General features: G+C 30.9%; 1 protein-coding gene across 3 annotated transcripts in view; it reads left to right on the forward strand.

The window, feature by feature from the left end:
• LOC145277010 (cryptochrome-1-like) overlaps positions 1-20,602 on the forward strand; it is a 63,528-nt gene extending 42,926 nt beyond the window's left edge. The window contains exons 7-13 of one of the 3 annotated variants that reach the window (XR_013868078.1): positions 503-673; positions 3,535-3,675; positions 6,724-6,875; positions 8,896-9,095; positions 12,553-12,612; positions 15,141-15,494; positions 20,434-20,602. Coding sequence is in view for 2 of the 3 variants with exons in the window: in XM_080128606.1 (XP_079984732.1) it covers positions 503-673; positions 3,535-3,675; positions 6,724-6,875; positions 8,896-9,095; positions 12,553-12,612; positions 20,434-20,477 (768 nt within the window). In the remaining variant the exon portion in view is untranslated. The remainder of the gene's footprint in view (positions 1-502; positions 674-3,534; positions 3,676-6,723; positions 6,876-8,895; positions 9,096-12,552; positions 12,613-15,140; positions 15,495-20,433) is intronic. The other 2 variants (XM_080128608.1, XM_080128606.1) reach the window with 2 other exon arrangements.
• Positions 20,603-26,286: the final 5,684 nt, after the last annotated feature.

Raw genomic sequence — 26,286 nt, forward strand, 5'->3', positions numbered from 1 at the left:
TCATTTCTTTATCAAATGTTTGATTGAGGTAGCTAGTCTCTTCATTCCTTCAATTTAATTTATCATATGTACTAGCAAAAAATATAATTTTTTATTTTAGGGGTTAAATGGGCCAGGTTTTTTTCAGGGGGTGTTTTTTTTTAGCCATTTCCATTGTTATCTTTTTTGGGAAGAGAGATGTGGAAAAATGAGGAAGAGAGAAAGATCAAGATATGGATTAGGAGAGGTAGAAGTTTTAATAAAAAGATGTTATACATGCACACACATTTAACCTCTTCTATTTTATTGTTTATGGCTCTGGACAATACTGAGTAGCAATGCTAATCATACTTTATATAAACATATGAATTGATTTATGTAGATCATTTTAAATGTTTATATAAAGTATATTTATAAAGCTCTAATTTGTATTGAACACTTTAAAAATTTATTGGTTTACGTTCATTTTATCAATGCATTTTTATTTGTTTAATACGTAAAAATAAAAACCTTTTTCTTCCAGATCAAAAAGAAGAACAATCCCCCACTCTCACTGCATGGACAATTACTTTGGAGAGAATTTTTCTACACTGCTGCATCCAACAATCCAAGATTTGACCAGATGGTCGGAAATCCTGTCTGCGTTCAAATTCCATGGGACATAAACCAAGAAGCATTGGCCAAGTGGGCTGAGGTAATTTCATCTGATAAGTCTTTAAACAAAATCACATTTACTTAATGGAACAGGAGAGACATTGTATTATTTGAATTATTTGGACTACTGTTCTCATCTTTTTTTAGTGTTATTATCAAAAACATGAGAATAATACAAATTCTCAATCCTTATCTAAAATATTCAGAAACCTCATAGGAAACACTTTTGTTTTGAGGATTTGTGAACTTTTCAAAAGTGATGTTAGATTTATTTTACTTGTGGTACATTGTATTTGATTAAGAAAGCTGAAATATTTTGATATTAAATGAATAAAACAAAAATCTAAATGAATAACCTTATAACAGTGTAAACTCTTATTTTAATCAATTATTATTAATAGGCATCATTATACTATTAAGTAATTCATAAAGAGGCTGACATGCTATCACATTTAAAAATGATCATATTCTACTCACTGTGTATTGTGTTTCACAGATGCAGTACTTAAAAAGAAACTGTTTATGATAGAAAAAAGAGGAAAGGAAAATTCTTTACAGTAGTCAACACTAAACAAGTTTTGTTGAAAATGTTTCACAGGAGAAAACCAGAGATTAGAGTTCAGTCGACCACCTATGATGGAAATAGTGATAGAATAGAGGAAGGCTAGCAGCATTTTTTTTTCTGTGAGAAAGAGTCTATAGGAAGGATTGGATCTATTTTATGTTCACTTATGCACTGATGGGTTTTTACAGAAGATAGATGACTTCTGACTGGTTAAGGGAATAATAAAATATTGCATTTTACTATTGAAATATCAGATATGCTCATAAGTCATTACAGTGATCTTTAATTATATTGTTTTACATTTTGTAGTTTAACTACATCATGGTTTTCAAGTCATACATATTTAATTTTATTAGGCTTTTAAAAGGAAAAAAAAAATGGATTGCATACTACATTGTAAGAAAAAAATAGTTTTATGAATAATAGTAGAAAGACCAGTGTCTTGGAGACGCTAGTTGTAACCATGCGAGGGCCTTCTATCTGCAGACAAAGAATGTTTTCACAAAAGAATTCCATTTCATTAATATATTTTCTATTTTATTATGCTCTGCATTGCAGAAGTTGCTTTCCTCTTGTCTGTGGAAATTGGGCAATATTTAAAAAAAAATTTAAGTAATAAATTTGATATTTGTCAACATATAACTTGAACGGTGAATGCTCTGACAAACTGCAAGCACTTGTACCCCCTCGACATAAATACTCCCGACAAACCCGACAAGCAGCTAAATCCAACCTCTTCACAGTAGAGGTCCCTAGATGTAAGAGAGCCTTCTACTCCAGTAGTTTCTTCCCCAGAACCGGTAGACTTTGGAATTCTCTTCTGGGTTCCTGCTTCCCCAACTGTACTGACATGCAGAAGTTCAAGTATAACGTAAACCAACATCTTGCTGCCCAACTCCACACATAGTACCTCTGTAGCTTATGTCCCTGATAGTAGCCCCCTACATCAAAGTGGCAATGTGCCTTGTTTGGGGTGAAAATGTAATAAAAAAAAAAAAACCCCAAAAACATACTTTTGAAAATGTGTCGACTGAAAGGCACCTCGGGTTTTAGCTTGTTGGTCTTTCTACTTTTATTATAACTTTTTTTATTACTATATAGCGTCCCATTTACCATTATTCTCAACCTGCAATCCACTCCGGAGTTGGTAATATACAATAACTCCATTCTTTTTTTTTTTTTTAGCCTTTATACAACTAAAAATATTTTTAAAAATCTAATTTTATATTGTGGATATTTCTTTTCTGTGTATTGAATGCAAAACCATAAGACATGGATCACAACGGTTTTCACTGTTGATTTCTTCTATCTGTGAGTTAACTCAGGTTAATCTTGTCTATCTGAAAAAGGCTTTGATTTCAGCATGTTTCTTATTATAGTCAGCGTAATAAATCATGACATTGACTTGTCATATGAAGAAGTGAAAATAGTGTATGTATCACTGAACACTACATTATTCATACAACTTATGAACAAAGGTGTTACTTGCATATTTAACACACTTAATACAAACCATGTTGTTAAACACCTGGTTGTGGTCAATGACTTTTTACTGAAGGTGTATTGGCAAAACTATGTGATAGTATTTAAAAAAAATCATTTATTGATCCTTAGCTTTGTAGCTTAATAAAGTTGCAATTTTGATGAAAATCAAACAAACATTTTTCTTTGAATGACTAAATGTGTGTGGAAAGGTTAATAAAACTGTGTGGACACTATAGAATTTAAATGTGTTTAAACATTAAATTAATGAAATAATTTGTGGATTTTCATCAATTGTGGATGACTCTGGTTCACCTTAATCGCAATAGGTGCAGCAGCACTGTACAGTGAAGCACACTTCTTTAGATCTGCTATTACTTCAACATTTTCAAGAAGGTATTTCTTGCTTGGCAACCCTGTACGTTGGGTATTCTACTAAAAGATTTTTGCGCAATTAGGAGTTTACTGTATTGCACTTCATTTTTTGCAACTTCACTATGTTGTGGTTTTCAAATCATTTAAATTTTAATTCTAAATCACAATTTTTCATTATATTGCAGTATATTTTTTTTAATATAAAATTAAAAAAATGTGTTTCAGTTATTTACAAGTAGAATATAATAAAATTAACATAATAGAATGCTATTTAATTTAAAATACATATTTTTAATTAGTCTTACATTATATTAGGACGCAATACAAGCGCTAGCTATACACAACACAGACGCAACATGTTTTATAATCACCTATTTTGTTATATAGGTAAATATTGTTTTAAATGTTATTTTTTATAATAAAATTATTTTATTTATTTTAAAGAATTTATGCAGTAAGATGTATACTTTAATTTGTAGGGCATGACTGGCTTCCCTTGGATAGATGCTATCATGAAACAGTTACGGAAAGAAGGCTGGATCCATCACCTTGCTCGACACTCTGTGGCTTGTTTCTTAACCAGAGGTGATCTTTGGATATCTTGGGAGGATGGAATGAAGGTATATATTGATGGAATGTTTTCTATTTTTATGTATATCTTTTTAATATCTTTCTCTCTATAGTGCAATATTTTTTCACAATAGAAATGATCAGAGTGCTTAGTTACATATGTAAGAGCATATATTTTTATCTTGAAGGACACTATACCTTTGTTTAATTATCCATTAATACTTGCAGTTTCATGAAAACATTGGAAACTCAGCCCACATGACTAAAGTTACCATGAGTAACCATTTTTCAGTCAATGTTATGATGAATTAACAAAAAAGAATGTGTTAGTTTGTCATTGGATCAACTGAAGAATCATTACACATTAGCCCTGTGAGCTGAGTTTCCAGTGTTACTATGAAACTGCAAGTATCAATGGATGATCAAAGAAATGTATACTGTCCTTTGAAATATATGTAAGAAAACATTTTTTTCCCTTTTTAATAAATGAAAACAATATAAAAGATGTTTTGGATGACTCCGGCCTTCAGTAAGTTATAGACATTGTACTTTTTTTATTTCTTATTTATTACTTCCTTGACAAGCTTTAATGACAAATATCAGTGATAGGAGATCTATCATGGTGTTTAATGATAATTATGTCTAGCTTTAGTCTAAATAATACACTGGTGACATGTACATAGTTAGACCATATATATATATATATATATATATAGTCATTTATAAAATATATATGGCGATTAAGCTACACTGAATATTACGCGTTTCATCCACTCTAGGACTCTTCAGGCTCTTATTAAGAGTCATAGAGTGGATGAAACGCGGAATATTCAGTGTAGCTTAATTGCCATATATATTTTATAAATTACTAACTAGCTCTACCTACGTATTGAGTACTTTTGAAGTAAATACTTAAAGTTTATGCATAAATCTCTACTTTCGTATATTAATTTTATGTGAGTAAATTAAGTAGTTATATATATATATATATATACACACACTTTTTGTTTTTACATAAGCAGTAATATGTTGTGTGTCCTCCTATTTACCATTATTTCCAATATGCAATCCACTCTGGAATTTGTAATATACAATAATTCCATTTTTGGACTGTATGCAATCATGAGCATGTTTCGGTCAGATAGTTACTAGTAACTAAAGACCTCTTCAAGTGATATAGCTTATATGGAAGCAAAGTTTGCAATGAAAATATCAGGCCTTCCTTGTCACAGGGAATTAATATCAGGAGGTTCTGTCAAATGTTGTAAATAAGACCCAATAAGGGTGCAGATTTAAGCCTGTGTTTAGATATGAGCTGCTCTTTGTTTTTCAAATTGTTTCAGAAACCAGAAACTAAGAGGACAGTTTCTAAGTAGAGGATAAAAAAGAGAAAACCTGGTTGCAATTTAGGGGCATAGATTGTATATGATATTTTACTTTATTCTTTTCTTTTTTTTTATTTCTAATTTGAAATTTATAGAAATTAAAATAAGAATTGAAATGTTAATAAAGAGTTAATAACTTTGAGCACAAAATCTTTATTGATTGCCAAGAGATGTTGAATGAGTTTCAAGCGGGGATGGGTTAAAGACTAAAACCGAATTTTATTTTAATTTATATCATGGGTTGAAACAAGTTTGCATTAATAGTAAGCAACATTGTTTATGAAGCAATTGCAAAATAGAGCTTCTGAAGGCTGAAAAGAAAAGCAATGCAGAAAACCAGAATGGTGAAAGATGAACAAAAATGAATAATTTGTGGTATTAATTTTCAAAATTAGCTATTTTTCAATAAATCTTCTACATACAATATCATTGAATATAAAACTTTAATATACAATAAAATTGGAGATGACAGAAATCTTTTTTTTAAGCCTTAATTAAGAAATATCCATATACTAGTGTGTGTGTGTGTGTGTTTATATATATATATATACACACACACACACACACACACACTAGTATACACACACATATAAAGGGCGAATGAACTCTTTTTCTGGGTCAACAGCCAACTACCACCGTGTATATTTGTGTGTGTGTGTGTATATGTGTATTGGGGTGGAGAGGGCTCCCGTAAGCCGTGGTGAAGGCAACCTTTCTAGGAGAAGCAAATCTCTGATTTAAAAAACCATAAAGCGGAAGACCATTACCCGCATTAAGCTGGTCTGCAGTTTAATTTGTTGCTGGCTATCTTGCTCTTGCTTGTTGCTGGATCTCAACATTTTGAACCGAGAGAGAGACTAAGCTGTCGTACAAAGCTAAGACTCTGTAACATCATATTTGTATAGATACTCCCTCGGGCATTTGGGCTCATGGATTTTAAATGTCTGAGGGAGTGGCACTCGTCTGACAAGACGTTGCAATCATCATATATATATATATATATATACTTACAGTAGAACCCCGGCCTTAAGATACGTTTTTTTTTTTTTTTTTCAGGTTACGATGTGGAATACAATATTTTTCCGGTTACAATATTTGCCTCACCTTATGGTGTTATTTATAACATTATTTGATTATATACATGTGTATTATATTCTGTACTGTATTTTGTTACTAATTGTTAATGCTGTATCCCGGGGTTCTACTGTATATCACGATGGAAAATATTAGGTGCTTGTCTATAAATGGGCCGAATTGGCTGCAATCAAAAGATTTGACCTTTGCAGTCTTTAGCAAACTATTCAGCTAATTTTGGATCTAAACATTTGAAATTTTACATAAAGGGTATTCAGACATGCAGCAAGCTTTTTAATCAGTTTTGGGGTGAAAATTTGGCTGCCAAGAGGTCAAAGTTGAAAGAGCTGACCTTTGCAGACTCTACCAAACTCCTCTGCCAATTTTGGGTCTAAACACTTGAAATTTTAGATATATGATACCTGGACATGAATCAAACTTTTTAATATATATATATATATATATGTGCACATAAAGTTATGGACAGTACATAGGGCCCGAGCAAAGCTGTGCTGAACTGCTAGTGTATATATATATATATATATATATATATATATATATATAAATTTGTAATTATTGTTATTCTTTTAAATAAACTACTAGACTTGTTTTTTTTTTTTTTTTTTTTTTTGCTCATAGGTGTTTGAAGAGTTGCTGTTGGATGCTGACTGGAGTGTGAACGCAGGAATGTGGATGTGGCTCTCTTGCAGTTCCTTCTTCCAGCAGTTTTTCCATTGCTACTGCCCTGTTGGCTTTGGCAAAAGGATTGATCCGAATGGCGACTTCATCAGGTAATTTTCTTTGTTTCCATGTCACTTCTGCTTTCAAAATTCTTATCGTTAAAATCGAGGTAGATATATTTAATCTTTTTAAAAGAAAGAAAGTTGCTCTTAAACTTTATCTCTCTTCTAAATGGGATGAATCCAAAGTATCTTCTGTAGGAAACTATTGGCAATGGTTGTAGCTAGACAAGTTTTTGCCTTGAATGTTTTACATAGATTGAAGCTCAGTTGAGCACCTTAATGCATTAAGTATCAATTCATGATCTCTCTTGAAAAGTAAACCTCTGGACCTTTCTGTCTGTCCTCCTCCGAGGCCATCTTACATGGTCCAGCTTGGAACGAGCTTGTCCACAAAGTCTCCCTTTCTATCTGGTTGATATAAACATGCTGGTTGGAAGTTGAAATGTTGAGTATTAACAATTAAAAGCGACCTTGGATTGACAAGTAGTTGGTCTTTGACGATGGAATTAGGATTGTCTAGTCATATCGTTTGATTTAGTTCACGATTTGTGAAAGTAGGCTATAATGGCTAAAGATGCTGTACTCACTTGACCAAGTTGATAGCTGTTACAAGTACAAACAAGATGCATTAAGCATACTAAGCACATTTTCATTATAGATACATGCAGCAAGAGACATGTATAATGTTAATATTATTTATGACTGTCAGAACACCTCATCTAATTTTCCAGAGTTGTAGATGTCCTAGGCCGTCAACATTTTGATGCAGCAACCTTTCAACCAGTTATTTCAAATGTATTGCTTATATGACAATGACGGACAAGTTTTTGCAACCGCTCAGAGCATTTTCACATTTTTTCAGTATTACTTTTCTCAAAATAGCCCTTTTTTATTTGTAAACTCAAATATCTATATAAGCAAATAAATTCTAAACTAAACAACAGTCAAGACAAACACAGAATTACAGTTTGTCATGCTCCTGGTCCTCTGAAGTGTACCAATCAGCTAGTGGCCTTAAAGATCACGTAAAAGTGCACAAAGGGAACAACGAGGATACTAAAAAGAGCTCTCGGTTGGTTTCAATAAAAAGCAGGGCAATGTTGGCAGCTGGTTTGGCTGCCCTATACTCAGCATTACAATCTTCAAAGGAAGAAAATTAAAAAAGTAAAAATGTTCAAACAGAAAAGTGACAGTATTCTATGACAAAGATATACAGGTAGGCAGATACATAAAAGACAAAGCCATCAAGCCAGACATTATAATATAGAACAAACCTGAAAGAACTGTGCTCATAATTGATATTACAATCCCAAATAACTTTGACCTTGTTAGAGCTGAATGAGAAAAGATAACAAAATATCAAGACCTAAAAAATGATCTAAAAACGATATGGTCTCTGAAAGAAATAAACATTATACCACTTGTGATAGGAGCAATTGTCTTAACAAAAACGAATCTTCAGAAATGCTTAGAAGCAATCCATTGAAGACCGACCTGTAACTAAATACAGATAGCAGCCATAAAGGGAACAATGTCTATCCTTAAAAGAGCCTTCGGATCTAAATTTAAATCGTAATGGAATCAAGTGTTAGCTCGAGGAGGGAACCATTGATCTCTGTAGACTAACTGAAGTAAAATAATTAAAAAAAAATATTCAGTGTGTATATTCGACAAGTATTTTTTAAAACATTTTTTTTCACAAGACCGGTTGTTCCTATAATCATTCCAGTAATTATAGGAGCAATCGGTCTCGTGAAAAAGAATAAAAAAAAACTACCTGTCAAATATACCTGGTGAACCAAATACAAACAATTGCACTCAAAGAAATGATTAGAATCTTAAAAAGATTGTTCGGTTGGAGTGACTGAAATAAATGTTTGGCATCCGGTAGAATACCCCATTCCCATCAAAAACAAAATAATAAGAAACTATAGTTTTCTATAATAATCAAATAATAGAAAGTATAGTTTTCTATAATATTCAAATTAACTGATTTCATTTTGTAACATAATTTTAATTTGATTAATGTTTTTCTTTTATTTAATGTTTAAAAAAAATTATTTTTCAGACATTATCTTCCAATTCTGAAGCGTTTTCCAGCCAAATACATCTATGAACCTTGGAATGCTCCTGAAAGTGTACAAAAAACTGCCAAGTGTATTATTGGCAAAGATTACCCCGTACCTATGGTCAATCATTCAGAAGTCAGTCGGATTAACATGGAACGAATGCGACAAGTTTATCACAGACTTACCATGCGAAGTACAGGTGGATATTTTATATAGTTTTGTTCCTCTTTTATTAACATACTAGCAGTACCCTTGTCCCAGTGTTGTCTAAGGGAAAATATAAATGCTGATTTTAATGAAAAAAGTAAATAGTATAGTATCAAAAGAAATGTAAGAAATCATTTCATTGTCAGTAATTTAAAGGATTTAACATGGATTTGATAGGTTCCTCCTTTACAGGGATAAAGGTATTCATACAGATTTCTTGGCTACACAATTTTTGATAATTTACCTTCTGGTACCAATATGTATAGACATTGTGGGTCGCCTGCTATGAACATTCCGTATGACACTACCTATGGCTAAAGCAAGGAAAAGTCAAGACTAACCACTACCAAGGATTGTCCTTGGAACTTGTCATGCTAAAACATAATTTAATTGGAGACTGAAATCTTTTAAATTCAATTAAATTGATGGAATGATCGCTATTCTGGGAAGAAATGTCAGTTCACCCTTTGCCACACCAGTTAGTATGATAGCTTCTATCACATAAGATTGCATACATTGAACACATGTTGCATAGTTGTGGAAAAATCTAGATTCTGGAGTAACAGAATTGGGCATCAAGCTATCAGCTTTAATTTGTTTTTGGCATACCAGGTAATTCTAATGAATTAAAAAATTTCTGTAGGGTATTGTACAGCATGATTATCATTGAAAGTAGAATCTAGATAACTGAAAGTTTATTTCTCACCTGGAATTTCATAAAGCAGTTGTTGATATGTACCATGTCATTTTTAGGAGTTAGAATTGCTCTCTCTATTAGCCATTCAAAATGAACATAGTTTTCAGCTATATCTGGGTAGACTTCTACTGCTAAATTCTATGAGTGATGAAACAATTGATCCAATACTTGGTGTAATAACAATCTTGATATATTCAGTTGTTGCAATTTTATCAACACCTATTTTTAGAAGTATAGAGACAAACTCATCAGCCATTGGGCCACTATAAAGATGCACATGCACGTTTGTAGATAATGTACTTCCACAAATATGACAATTTAATGCAAGCATTGAGCTTGTCAACAAGACTTCCATGTGGAACAATAGGAAGCGTGTGTCAAAATTCATCTGATAATTAAAAGTATGATGCGACCCATGACAATACTACATCTTTTAAGATCACACAATGTTTTATCTAGTGATTTTAAATATGTTTTTATGTGTCACTGTACATTCATCCCATACGATCAAGGAACAATTTTATAAAATTTTAGATTAATCTGATCCTTGTTCAATTTGGTAAATTTGATCAGAATCTTTTATTAAGGATAATGTCAATTTAAATGTTCAGTGAACTGTTCCACCATCAGGAAGACGATACCCAATGACGTCAACTACTTTTTTCCTTCTGACTTAACTTTTGCAAAAATTAATTTAGTAACAAATGTATTTTCTGTACCTCTGAGTGCATCAAGGAATATAAGACCACCTTGCTGATTTTCTACAGTGTTAACTACAGTACAGAAAACATGAATCTGCTCATTATTAAATTGTGTAATACCATGCGGAACAATTGATGCTTGCTCATGCTGTTGATAGCTCCGGATGTGTATTAGATCGATCAAGGGAGGTAAGGCCAAAATTTGTCAGTGTTTTATCATTCATTTTATAAGTCATATCTTTGATATGAACTAGTCATATTGAAGATGTTGTCTGAAAATGTAATATCAGCCTCAGGATGTTGATTGCAGTCCCTAACAAGGAAATCTTCATTAGATGCTTCTTTGTGTGCATTTCGAAGTTGTGTTGGATAAAACATTGCACAAGTAGGCAACATGATGGCAAACAATTGTCTCAAATTAGGTGTCGATTCAGATGTAGATGCTTCCTGTAATGTAGCATCCCACTGGTTATCATCATCAAGTAGTCCATATGCTCTACATGCATCCCTGCAAGTATGCATAATTTGATCATTGATAGTTTGAAAAAAATAAGCATTTGGTTGTTTTCCAATTGTAACTTTAGATCGAAAGGAAAAATCCAGATCATTTTATTTTAAAGATTAGTAGGAGCATTTATCACATTTTGTCATTTTGCTTCCAACCCATAACACTATATTACCTTTTTTATGTTTATTTTTTTACATTTTTTATTCAATTTTTGGGTTGGATCTCAAGATTATACTTTATTAAACAATATACAATTCATTGTCTTTTTTTCTTTATCCACTGTTTTACACAAACGGAGGGGGGGGCAATACATTTTTAGCTTATGCACATCCTCTTGGCATCAAACCCCATCTCCTCCCAGTTAAACTATTTCCATAATATATAGATATTCTTAAAGAACTCTTAATGTCCACTTGATGGGAATGCTCCATATATGTCTTGTGTACCTGACAAGGACACTATCTGAAAATCTTTTCCATATTTCTACTATTTTAAAAATTTCTCAGCTACTCAAATCTATTCTGAGAACCAACAGGAACATTCCCAATTTTAATTTTAACATTTTAAAATTTCTCAAACCAAGATTCCTAAAACAATATCAATGTGATAGCCAGACTTTCAATAATATATATAGAAACACACACATGCACACAACAAATTTAAATACTGTACGTATTTCTGATTATAACATTTTTTTTTCTGGCTTAAATAATGCATACTAACTTTTTTTTATTATATTAGTTCATTTTAGTAACTTAAAGTAAAATTAAAACAAAAAATTCAAACATGTGATTAAAAACATTAAAAATCACATGTTTATCACTGAGCCCAAACAAAGTACTCTTTTTCGACTGGTAACGAGACTATATTTTTCATATGGCAATTATTTCATTTTATTGATTTAAAACACAAAACTAAAAGGAACATCCTCGGGTTAAGATCACAGTATAGTATCTATTCTGATGCTACACTTCACCTTTTCTGTCGTCTTTCAGTGGAGGAGAAATCCTTCATGACTAAGACAATTTAAATTTTTGTTCCTATCCCAGAGTGCCTTTTCCCTACATTAAAAACCAACCTTGTGTCTAACTCTGCCCTTGTGGGGGAGGCAGGGGGGGGGGAGGGGTAAGTAAATAGGAAGTAGGAGCATCTTCACATATACTTGCTGTAAACTTGCCCACAACAGTTTTCTAACCCTTCTTTAGCAATATTTTTTTTTTCATTCATACAAAATCAAGACATTCAAAATAAGTTGACCTCTCCAAAACTAATGTCAGTTTATTACAAAACAAAACATTCATTATTATTTTTTTTCTTTCCCTTAGTTTTATAAAAATTGATAAAACTAATTTGAATATTGAGAATATATCCTCTCAGGAGATTACATATCTATACGTATGCCATTTGCTAACCAAGCCTTAATTCTGTCCACTACCTGTTCTCATTTTTTAAAATGTATTTGAAAAGAGATATTTATAAATATGAAATCTATTTACCAGTATAAATCCAAGATAAATTGGCATTTTAATTTCTTTTTTTACAGCAACAATACCAAAACAGATCCATTCTCGAGAAGGTCAGCAGTACACAAAACATTCAAAACGTGAGTAATATTTTCATTCTTAATTTTAAGTTGCCACTAATTGCCACTTAAAAACAAAAAGGTCAATTACAGCATCATTACTTGCATAAATTGTTTCAAGGAAATAGTAAAATATTAGTATGACAATTTTGGTTTATTTCCTCATTTGTCACTTTTTTTCATTAAAAGAAAGAAGTTTGCATATATATATATATATATATATATATATATATATATATATATATATATATACCAATCCCAAGTAAACTAACCATTTTTGATTAGTCAGCAATAAAAACAAAAATGATTACTTAAAAAAAATTTTTTTTACATAGGCATCACCACTTATCAAGGCCCATGGGCCACTCGAGGATAAGGGTTAAAGAGTGTACAGTAGTCAGTTGGGCAATATAGTAATCGTTAGTAATGGAAATTCAGTAAATTTGTTAACTAAAGGGGAACGGCTTATCAAGAACTTGTTTACATTGGACTTGAAGACAACCATATTGTAGTCAGCTGGAAAGCAGAAAAACAGAAGGCAGTTCCACAGGTGTGCAGTTCTAAGAAAGAAGCTTTGTTCATGGAATCTACTTTTAGGTTTATCTACGTTTAGGTTTAGACACAGATAAAGAGTGGGGGGAATTATTGATAGTGTTTTCAGCTAGACGAGTGTTTCTTGTGGAAGTTTGGCGGGGGGGGGGGGGATCATATGTTTATACATAATTTTTATATTACATTCTGTTTTGGCATATGATCTCATCATTTACCCTTATTTTATTTTGTACGTGAGCAATTTAAAATACTTGGTTTAGTCAAGAGTTATTTCCCTTTATCAAATTTTTCATTCTCTTTGACATTTTGAACAAAACTGACTATAATCTGAATGAAGCTTATGATTTCAGACATACATTTCTCTGATGTACACATGTGCATATTTAAAGAACTGCGTATCGGTGCCCCCCCCCCCCCCTTCATTGTAATTGCTTGTTAAGCATATAATAGACTTTAGAGAATATAAGAAAATATGCAATAAATCCTAGCATTGTGTAAAATCTCCTTGAGGTGTTTGAAAATGTATCCGCCTCACATATGATTGATATTTTCTTTAAAGTTACAGCGTTTTTATTGTTGAGTAAATTTTGTTACATATTTTATGTAACTGAACACAATCTTCTCTTAATATATTTTTACCAATATAACTGAAAATTGCTTATTCTTATTGTAAGTGGGACTAACTTCGATTTATTTATTTTTTATTTTATTTCTTTTTTACATAGGCATCACCACTTATCAAGGCTAAGATGCCACTCGAGGATAAGGGTTAAAGAGTGTACAGTAGAAATTGGACAATATAGTAATCATTAGTAATGGAAATTCAGTAAATTTGTTAACTTATATGGAACGGCTCATCAAAAACTTGTTTACGTTAGATTTGAAGACAACCATATTGTAGTCAGTTGGAAAGCAGGAAAACAGAAGACAATTCCATAGGTGTGCAGTTCTATGAAAAAAGCTTTGTTCATGGAATCTACGTTTAGGTTTAGGCACAGATAAAGAGTGGGGGAAATTAGTAATGTTTTCTGCTAGACGAGTGTTTCTTGTGAAAGTTTGGCGAGGGGGGGGGGTACCATAGACTGGAGCTCAGCCGAGCACATGCCATGAAAATAACGATAAAGCAAAGACAAACTCGCAACATCTCTTCTGTGAGAAAGAGGTTGCAGGGAAGAGAAAAGGACATCCCCTACGAGGCTATGAAGTCTATTTTGAACTCTATCAAGGCAGGATAAGTCTTTTCTAGCAGCTCCTGGCCAGATGTGGCAACAGTACTCCATCCTTGGACGTACCTGGCTCTTAAATAGATAGAGAATTGCATCAGCAGTGAGATATCTATTGGATCGATAGAAGGCTCCCACCATTTTTCCAGCATATTATACTATGAACTAGGTATACTCTGTAATTGCTTAGTAGTCATTTTATTTTTAGTTTGGGAAGTTTAATTTTATTATTATGGTATTGTTTGGTCATTAAATTATTAATTGAATCAAATTGTTATAAAGCTATAATTAATTTTGTTTTAATCTTTAAAAAAACATTGCATGTAAATAACTTCTAAAACTTTCAAATACATAAGAATTTGCTAAAAATTAGAAAATCATAGATGACTTTGTATTAAAATGCTTCCAAATTAAAATTTCAAAGTGTTACAAAGTCATAATCAACAAAAGATTAAAATTACCTGTTTACAAAGAAACTCAGATGCATTCTGGCAGATTTAGTTTCATAATTAAATAATTTTTTAAAAATGTTTTTTTTTAAATGTTAGTCATATTTTACATTATTGAATTTTTAATTTCAATAAATATTCAATTAATATTAAAAAAACTAATGTTTTAAGCTATCTGTTTTTACAGAACAATTATTTGTTTTCTTTGGCAAATGCTATCATTGTTTTTATTATTTATCATTTAAATTCAACCTCTCCTTCCACACTTCCTAATTATGAACTATTTCTGTCTGTTTAATAGCCTTGAGATGTTTCTCTTTTGTAGCAATGGACGTCTGCTTTTATGGGACTTCTAAACATGATAAGCGTTATGAGCAACACTTTATGTTGAAGAGCTATTAGTTCTTTCATCCTTCCTTTCTGATCACAGAACTATAGTTTACCTCAAAGCAGAAAGTATGAAAAAAAAAAGAAGATATATATATATATATAATAAACTTTTGAAAATAAAAGAAAAAACAAACTTTAATGATCCCTAATGTTATGGGTATCAATATATATATATTTGACTTTTAACGGATTCTATCCTTACAAAGAAGAACCACAAAAGGATTTATTTATTCTTGCAGAATGATATATGAAAAACTAAAAACACCTATATGTGATTCAACATTACAAGGTATATATTCCATCATTTTTGGTTGTAATGTTTTTTTTTTTTTTTTTCATGCAGTTAGAACCCCCCCCCCCCAAAAAAAAAAAAACACATTTGCAAGAAAAAAAATCATCAAACCAGAATACTCTCACATAAAAAAAAATCTTTTTATGCACTAAAGATTTTTTTACCATCTGTCATCCAAGCTTGATAACATACTTCAGCAATTGATTTATAAAAAATGTTTAATACATGCCAGCAATAATAAAAGTGTAATTGGATCTTAAATTCACTGCAGAAAAAGTATTGTTGAATCAGTTATAAATCCACTTCAACCAATCTGTGATTGATATGTTGGAATAATAATAAGGCTGTGTGTTTGTATCACATCAGAGTAACCAGTGTTGGAATAATGGCTATCTATCTTGCAGCCTATGTATTAAACAACTATTCCAAACATGCCCATTATCTGAATAAATACGATGAAGCTAAAATCAAGTACGATTAACACATTTATTTACACTGGATGTTTATGAAGAACAATAAAAGACGTCGGTTTTTTACTCTATCTTTTAAGATAAGGACATGGATAACCCAGATATTCTTCAAACTGTGGGTCCTTTATGAGATATGTTCAACAGCGGTGTATTCCCAATACTCTCGTTTTTTAGTACAACTCACATATGCCAAGAACTGGTTCACTACCAGAATTTGTTCCCTAGAAATGTAAATAAAAATGGATCCTCGGATGTGCTTTTACTTAAAGAAAAAAAAGTTGACTTTTTTGTTAAAGTTTGAGTGACCATAATTTGATCAGTTTGTTCAGTCCATGATAATTGACAAAAAATATAAAGAAATTTGCTGTATTTGTTGAAAACAATGCAGCCTAAATTAAGTTCTGGATTTAATCATTGTTTTTGACAACAAATTTATAAATACATATGGGATATATTAGAACATATTTGATTATTTTAATAAAGCAAATATTTCTGATCAAAAACCAATGATAATTTGTACATGTAACATGAAGACAAAGGATAAAGTTAGGAGTTAAAGCCATCATTAAAAAGAACCGTTGATGTCACTGTTCTCTATTAAAGGGAGATCACTTATAACTGACTAGTAGAAGGGAGACAACAATACAGTACACACAATTTTGTTCTTTCAAAATATGTTTGCATATGAGAGGAGTGGGTGTGATAAGAAGGCCAAATTGTAAAGGAGAACGAGTCAAGTGTTTTGATAGTGAAAAGAACATGACGAATTTAGGAAGTCGTGATAATAAAGTGAATGTTGTCAATTTTCTTTCTTTTCGTTTTAGACAAGCTATTTTTGGTTGATGTTACTATGTTGAGAGTGAGACTATTTGAAAGTTAGAATTATGTTATGAAAAAGTTTTAATTATAAGATGATAGTTGGATATTTTACAGTTGGTATCAGAATGTTATTGAGAATTCTCTATACAATTCGAGAGTCAGACTTTTTGAAAATTGTTTTCATTGTATTATGGAGAATTTTAAATAAGGATTCAAGTCAAACTTTTTAAGAAATTCTGTCGTTATTTTATGTAGAAGACAATTACGATTCTAGTCGGATTTTTTTGTGTTTGAAAGAATATGAAAGATTGGTTGTGATAAGCCATTATGGAGAGCTAGTTGTGTCTTACCACATCGAGGACTAGTTGTGTCTGGCCGTGTGTCGAGGACTAGCTGTGTCTGGCCATGTGTCGAGGACTAGCTAGCTGTGTCTGGCCGTGTGTCGAGGGCTAGCTAGCTGTGTCTAGCCGTGTGTCGAGGGCTACCTAGCTGTGTCTGGCCGTGCGTCGAGGACTAGTTGTGTCTGGCCATGCGTCGCGGACTAGTTGTGTCTGGCCATGCGTCGCGGACTAGTTGTGTCTGGCCATGCGTCTGTGTATAAAGCATTAAAAATGTGAGTTCTATATGATGTGAAATAATTTGTATATGAGAGGAGTAACTGCGATAAGAGGAGAATGAGTCGTGTGTTTTGGCAGTAAGGAGAACATGGCGAATTTAAGAAGTTGTACAAATAACATGAATGTCATGGGAGTGCTGTCAATTTTCTTTTTTTTTCTCTTTAGTAGACTACACATTTGTAAGTAGCTTTTATTACAGGACAGTTCCCAATAGCCATATGAGAAAAAAATATATGGAGTAGTAATCTAATGGCATAAAAAGTACTAATATTTTGCATAAAAAGGAGAAAAACAAAATATTTTGTCCAAATAAAAAGCAATCCTCAATGTTAGGTTTTAACAAAACTTGAAATAAAAATATATTTAAGAGCAATTATTATGATCAAATTGCAAAAACATTATTAAATAAAAAAAAAATGACCTTTTTTCTATTGAAAACTTATGCTGATAATTGTGAATACATTTGAACTCTTTGAGAAACAGACATTACAGAGCAATCCATTGAACCTGACTTATTTCAATTTTTATAAAGTAATATTATGCAGGCAAAAGAAATATGTGAAATATCCTTTTGATAAAATGAAGATTTACAAATGCCATTTGTGGAGTTTTAAAACAGATGACTGTTGGATTGCTAATAAAACGTTGACAGACCATTTTGGATGATATTTGGAAAAAAAATGAATTTTATCTTTGCTGAATTGATAGGAAGACTAAATCTGCTATTTTTTACTATTCACAAATATCGTCAATAAATTATGTAAAGCAGTTTTCTCCAGTTTTTGGATATTGGTTGAAACTTGAACCTAACATTCTATTCTCTGTAGCAGCCTTTTAATCAGGAATCATTTGTTTTTATCCTGTGCTTTGTTACAAGAAAAAAAAGTGGATACAGCACACCAGCAGGAAGCCAAAGAATTATTTATTAGTAAATGAGGAACCAGTGATCACACAGAACTCAAGTTTTTAAAAATCGTTGCTTTGTATTTGGAATATAAACAATCTTGGACATCATGAGTTTCTGGTACCGGAAGGACTGTTATTGTATATATATTTATTGCTGTCAACTCGGTTGAACAAAAGAAACCTTACATGAAAACAATCGGTTTTGCTGACTATACAAGATATTATTAATTCCACATGACAATGCAGAAGGTTTCTCTCTGCAAAAACAAAAAAGTTAATGAATTTTTAACAATGGAAGTCCTTCTGCATTCTTCTAATATTAACTGGATTTAATGCCTACAAATATTTTCTTCACATCATTAATGCATTTCATAAGACAAAAAGAAAAAGTGGAAGAAACTCTTTCACACTTTTAGCAAAGAAATGTTTTATTTTTATTTTGGATTTTTTAAATTAAAATCTCAGTTTCAAAACTGATCTTTTTTTTAAAAACATTAAATATCAAATGAATGTTCTGAACAGTTTTATTTGTATTTTAATTATTCAGACTTTGTTCTCATATCAAATGTTATTCTCACAATATTTTGGCAGATGTAACCTCCAACCTTCAAGTGTGTCTTGTTGAACTCTGGAATGTGTACAAAATTTCAGACAAACTTTTTATTTAATCCATAGGTGTAACTTCTTCTTGCTTTGTCAGCTATGAATTAGTAGAAATTTTAAGTAATTTGGAATTGTAATCTTAGTATTGTCTGCAAGGATCTGCAACATAATAGATAAAAGTGCTAAGTAATAATCAGTTCTAAGTGACTGTCTTCTGAAGGTTGAAGGTTCAACAACAATTACAAATTACTTAAGATTTCTACTCAAACATGGCTGGTGGAATGAAAACAAGTTACCCTATGAATTAAATAAAGGCTTCCATTTGAAATTCTGTACAGATTCCAGAGTTTAACCAAAAGATTCCTGAGTCTAACAAGACACATTTGATCAATATTGGCAGTTACCTTGACCAAAACATTGTGAAAATAATACCTAAGGTGAGAACAATAGTCTAAATGATCAAAGTAATGTAAGAGGTACCTTCAATAACTTTCCAGACATTTTTCTTATGGCTACTTTTATTCATAGTACACACATGAAATTCTAGTCCCCTTTAAAGTAATCTCCTTCAACTTCAATTAACTTGTTGTACCATCCTAACAACTTCTGGAAGGCACCATGGAAAATCTCATATGAGCGTATCAATGACCCTTGTCACAGCCTCTTTCATCTCCTCAATTATCTCATAATGGCAGCCTCTAAATTTTTCCTTAAGCTTAGAGAATAATCAAAAGTTACAGGGAGCAAGGTCTGGACTATAGGGAGGGTGAGAAACTGTATTGATGCATATCTTGGTCAAATAGTTTGTGACAAAGATGGAGCACCTTTGGGACCAACTTAGCACAAATCTTCCGCATCTTCAGTTCCTTGCAAATAATTATGTGTACACTTCCCACACTGACATCAAGCTGCACTTATAATCTCTATAGACACACGATGGTCCTTATCCATGAAATTCTTTATTTGGTCAATCAACTCTGGTGTTCTGATTTCCTTACTCCACCTCACCTCATCATCTCTCTTAGACTTTCTGCCTTCCTTGAATCTCTTATGTCACTCAAAAACCAATGCTCTATTCATGCAAGATGGTCCAAAAGCAGTCTGAAGCATTCCATAAATTTTTGTAGTATTTTTTCTAAGTTTAAAACAGAATTTTTATTGCATATCATTCTTCTAAAGTGTCCTCACGTCCAGACTGCATTTTTGAAATTCACCAGCTGTGACAGTCAAGCTTTAGTAGGGTGTATTCCAATTCCTTCTGTTGCTGTTCATTTGAACCTGAAATCATATTTATCAGTTATCTCATAAGCTGTATTACAATAATGTATTGAATTTTCAAGAGTATACAACAATTTTAAATGCCTATACAAAAAATTCTGGAAACTTATTGAAGGCACCTTGTAAATCCTCATCTTAAAAATTGCAAAATGTAATTTTGTTTATACCGTTTCAGAAAAAGTTGTTTATTAATTTAATTTTTGCAAAGTTTTTAATATCCTTTTCTTTTTTTCTTTTTTTCAGTTTATCTTCGAAAACAAGTAAAAGAATTGTCTTCAGCTGGATAAACATTTTTATTCACATTGGATTCAGATGAAAAACATTTTCACTTGAGGTTTCATTTCATTACTTTTCTGAATCCAATGACTTGCATGATAATTACTGGGAATGAAAAAAAGAAAAAAAAAATAATCCACGTAAAAACAGAAATCATTGTTATTTGTAAACATGATCATCATTCACGAGATATGAAATTCATTCACAACATGCTGGCACGCTTCTTGGTTGCTAATATCACTGTAGAAAAATGACAGAAAACTAACAGTGAATATTTCAACTAAACAGTGTTTGCATGCTCAGTAGACATCTTACATCTTCTTCTTTCTATTTCTTTTCTCTGGTGATGCAGTGCCTTTTTTCCTTTTCTTTCTTTTCCTTTTTCTTTTCTCTTACTTTTTCCTTTTTTTCTTTTGTTTTTTTTCTTTTCTCTTTTCTTCATTTTTGTTTTCTTTTTTTGCTTTTGTTTTTGCTTTTCTTTTTTCCTGCTTTTCTTTTTTTTTCTTTTCATTTTCTTTCCTTTGTTTTTTTTAAATTTAATTATTAGCCCCTATTACAACTCATATGCTGTTTGAAATTCTCGAACATGTCATTTGCTTGTACATATAATCAGAGTTATCCTCTCCCGCTCTCATCTTGAAACAGAATTCATATATATGCAAAGGAACATTATATTATGTATATAATTTAAGAGGAATAAGACCATTATTTATTATTATAGGTGATTCTATACAGCAGTCAATTGATACAAGAGATTTCAAAGTAGGTCGTAATAATTAATAACAGACTGTTTACTACATACTTCAAAACCTCTGGTATCTGATGACTAATTGATTAATTTCTGTATAATGTATATGTTTGACTGAAATTATTTATTATTGTTATAAAATGATGTTTTAAAGGTTACCTAGCTTATGTATGAAAAGTCTGTTGTCTTGATTCAGTCTTATTTTAATTTTGAGAAGTTGATCTTCATGTTATATATATATATATATATATATATATATATAATTATTCATTCAGAAAAAAAAGCATTCAAACCGAGAACAAATTAAAAAAAAATTATTTTAATACATTTAAATATATGCATTTCAAAGATCGTGTAAAAGGTTGATTTGCAAACCCATACATTATCACTTGGAGAAATATAAAAAATGATTAAACTGATATATGTATATATAAAACTGAATGTTGTAATTTGTTTCTGAAATAATTATATACCTCTCTGCTTTCTTGATACACATGTTTATGTGGGTAATATCCTTAAATAAATGGTTATTTTAACCTGCTGGACTGGAACAAATGTAGGAAAAGGATAGAGAGAAAAATAAAACTTGCACAGGATTCAAATAATGTCTTGGAAGGTTCAACAATAATTAGATTCATATGAGAAAATCTCACTTGGAACTATCTTTCTTTTTTGAGGGTATTTATTATCTCCAACTCAACGAACACTACTTTTGTATAGAATCTATCAACGGAAACCAACATATAGATAGCCAATAATAAAGTTGCATAAAGGTACAATTAGGATGATCAAAACAGAATTATGGGTTCTACAAATTTGAGTTTTTCTTAGTAATTGCGTTTTAATTTTTCATTTATTTTTCCTTATAACAGTAAGCATCAAAATAAAATGAAATTTGTAAATATAAAAATTACAATTATTAAATTTGTTGAAATATTAAAAATAACTTGATTTTTAGCAAATTATCTTTATTTTTTATTTATTTGCTCCTCAAACAAGGCATATTGTCACTGGTGTAAGGGGCTACTACTGTGGTAGGAGGCTAGATTTATAGGGAGCAACATGGGTGGGGAGTTGAGCAGCAAGATGTTTATTGTTAATCTCTTAAGATCATCTTTCATCTAACATTGATCAGAGGAGTATGGTTAGAAACAGAAAAATGAGACATTTAATGAAATCTTTACAATTTCATTCTGTTTACATGACAATGGGAAATGTTAATTTCATCCTAAACTTTTAAATTAAAATAAGATCGGACAAAATATAGGATTTAAAAATAATTTCTAATGTAGTAATTAATATAAATGGAAAAAAAATATGAAAAATTAAAGTTTACACATTTTTTTTGAACGAGTGTATCTCTTTTGGCAAAAAAATGACAGAAAAAAAACATACTTTACTAATGTTTGCACTAATATTCATATGAAATAAATGTCTTTATCAGTGAAGCTAAAAAAAAAATATAAAAAAATGTATCAGTTGATATAGAAAGGTACAACACAAAAGAAAATGTCTCATTATGGAAATAGTGAAATATTTCTTTCTGAATTTATTTTAGACAGTGGGGAGGGTGGGCAGTTGTTGGACTTATTATTTGCTTTCTCCTTCCCCTAAACACTTGAAACGGTTTCATTCAACAGTTTGTTTTATTTGCTAATTTTTGTGTGATGGGGTGAATATATATTTATTGATATATATATATATATATATATATATATATATATATATATATATATATATATATATATATATATAAATGTCAATGTGTGTGTGTTTCATATAGAAGGAAAGATTAGAGAAATTAATTAAAAACTAAGTGTATTTATATGTAAAATATCCTGGGGAAGACACTGGAAGTGGTCCTGAATTTCTAAGGGACCTCTGAAAACATAACCCCCCTTAAAATGTAAAATATATTCTATTTTGATGAAATTTAAACCATATATATAAAATTTTGGGGGGGAAGATAATGGAAGTGGTATCAAGTGGTATTTATGCGCCCCATTAATGTGCTGGCTCTCTATGTTCACCCTCTTTGGGCAACAAACCCCGCTCTTAAAACTTTAAATATGCAACACACATAGGGAAGTTGTATGTGTGTGTATGCCCAGTTAAAAGTTCAAAACTACAAATCAAACACCCACAAGGTTGGTATATTTTTGATTGACATTATCCTGGATGAATAATATCTAAAATTTAGAAAAAAAAAAAAAAAAAATTCTCTGGGAGGTCAAAGGGATGGGTATCAGTTTTTCAGTGTCATTATGTACAAAATTTGGAAAGAAAATGCAGACATTACTTGAGGAATCTGTTATATAAAGGAGAGTTGTATATGTGTCCAGTTAGAGAGGAATGGGCTGGGTGGAGAAGAAAGAGGGGGTTTGGGAAAGAAAGATAGAAAGATGGATAGAGAAAAGTAGAGGGATAGAAGTTTTAACAGAAATAGCTTACTTTTGCCCCAGACAACGCCATGTAATTATGCTAGTTTAAAATAAATGTATAAGACACTAATTCAGAATGTTTTTAAAAATTCCAGTTTCAGGAACAAAATGGTCGGCTGTAAAAAAGAAAGTTATATTGTGTTATGAGCATAATGAAAAAAGATGTAATGATTCTCATCGACGTCAGGTTTTACTACTAGTAAAGAAATACATATTGCTCTTTATTATAGAGTGAAAAATTTGCAAGTCTAAAATCAATGAGTATTTTGCAGAATAGAAAAAAAATGGAAAAGTGGTCACAAAACAAATATATCATAAATAAATCTTACCAAATACTCTTTTACCTACCTGAGTAAGTTTTTTTGTGTTTTAACTTATTCTAAAGCATTTATTTAATTTGAAATACAAATAGTGCTCAGTCTTAAGTTAGAACAAAAAAAAAAAAATGCCTGACATTAGACGGTCAGGGAGTCTTGATAATTGCTTAAAATTGCAGAAAATTAAACAAAATACTACTAAACATCCATGCAATCAACTTTATGGATTAAATATCTTCTGGGTCAAAATGATATGCAGTAAAAACAAAACAAAACAAAATAATATTGTTTTATAAGCATAATGAAAAAGGACGTAGTGTTCCTCATTAAACCCGGAACAATGTCAGGTCTTATTGGTAGTAAACAAATACATATTAATCTTTATTACAAAGTGGACGATTTGCAAATCTAAATCAAAGTTAATGGATTAAAAATCTAGGTAGAACTATTAGATTTTCCTGAATCTTTAAGTGAATTTGATTTGTTGAATTTCTGTTTTTCTTTTTGTTTATTATTGTTTCATTGTATAAAATCTTTAAAGGCATTGTCCATTCTTTTCAGATGAAACCATTGGTTTCGTCTTCTGTTGTAAAATATTAAAAAAAAACAACAAAAACACTGCAGTTCTAATGCAGACAACTATTTATCATTTTCTTCATTTTCTCACATTTAAAAATTAAAATGCCAAAGAAAAAATAAGAAATAAAACTTCCTTGTAAATACTTCATTTTTATTTTAGATATTTTTTTTCCCTTTATTTTTTCCCCCTCTCACTTCCATTATATTTTCTGCAATAAAAAAATTGCATGTGAAATTTGTGTTATTTATCTCCTTCCTATGCTAGACAGATGACTCAGGATTAGGAAAGCAGGATTGAAGAGTAGTATTCTGGTCTGCAAAAAATGCTTTGGCAGCCTCGTCAACAGTTCCCGGTCAGAGTGCCTTAGGTGATTAACACTAAACTAACACCGTCTAAAAGAAAAAAGGCAGAGTCTAGGAGGATGGACAGTACAGGACTAGCAACATAGTACAATCAACAGGAAAAAGACTATTTTAAAAATGGTCTTAACTCTGTTCACTTTGGTGTAAGGAAAAAATGTATTTCAGAATTTTTGAGATGAGAATTAATAATTTATATTGGAATTACTTAAACTATTGTTTTCATCTTGAGTGCTACATTCGAAATTAGAACACTAATCTAATACAAAATGGTGTACGTCTCAAATGGTTGCAATAGTATCATTACTATTACCGACATTTTAAAGCAAATGCCATTGGGAAATTTATCAAAACCACTTTTCTTATTCATTTATGACTTATTTGTATTTAAAAAAAAACGTATATTTAATATAAGGGTATGTATGGAGAATATGGACTGTACAATTTTTTTAGATAGGATTTTTAAGTTAAATTGAATTTTTATGGTATCTTTTACTTATTAAAGTGTTAGGTGAAAGTACAGAAAAATTACATCTCCTCTCCCCATGTTTAGAATGGCTTTCTAAATAACATTATCATTTCAGCTCGGCCTGTATTCTGTATTAGTACCAGTAGAAGTTAAATTCTTTAAATATTGAATCTTAGAAAAGTAACCATTTTTATTTACGTTGCTTACTAAAAACAAGAATGACTACTTTCCTCAGATCTGATATTTATGGAAATTTAAAGGCTCATAACTTATATTAAATATTTATATATTTTTAATGCAAATAGGTCACAAATAAGTAAAAACAAAATATAATTGCTTTGACTAACTTTATAATGATATTTCCTTTAAAATAATTAATGTCAGTAATAGCAATGATTACTGTCACAGTTTGTCTTTCTTAAAATGGTATCGTCTTGATAACAGTTAAACACTATTTTCTATTATTGTTTCTCTTTTTAAAATCCAAATTTTATCATTTCAGAGTTCTAATGCTTATGTACAATAAATGGCTCATGCTGGTTGTCTTATTTGTGTGATATTTAGGCTCATCATTGAACAAGCTGAGATTTTTATGTTAAGAACAACAAGAAGTAATTGATTTCAATCAGTTTAAACGGACTGGCATGCAGTCTTTTTTTTTTTTTTTTAAAGATCAGTGTGAAAATAAACAAGCTTTTTTTTCCAAACTTAGGAAGAGTCAAACAAACAAATATTCCTTTCAGTTCAAAAAGGTTTGGTAAATATTTACAATTAAAAAAGCAATAACAAAAAAACACTATAAAAAAATTTATGATTTAAAAAAAAAAGTTAAATTATTTTTTTAAACTTACATCAAGAATTTTTTTTTCTTATGTTTGACCTGTATTTTTGTTCATATTATATCAC

The sequence above is a fragment of the Euprymna scolopes genome, chromosome 5, assembly GCF_053919585.1.
Source record: "Euprymna scolopes isolate OS-2025 chromosome 5, ASM5391958v1, whole genome shotgun sequence".
Lineage (NCBI taxonomy): Eukaryota > Metazoa > Mollusca > Cephalopoda > Sepiida > Sepiolidae > Euprymna > Euprymna scolopes.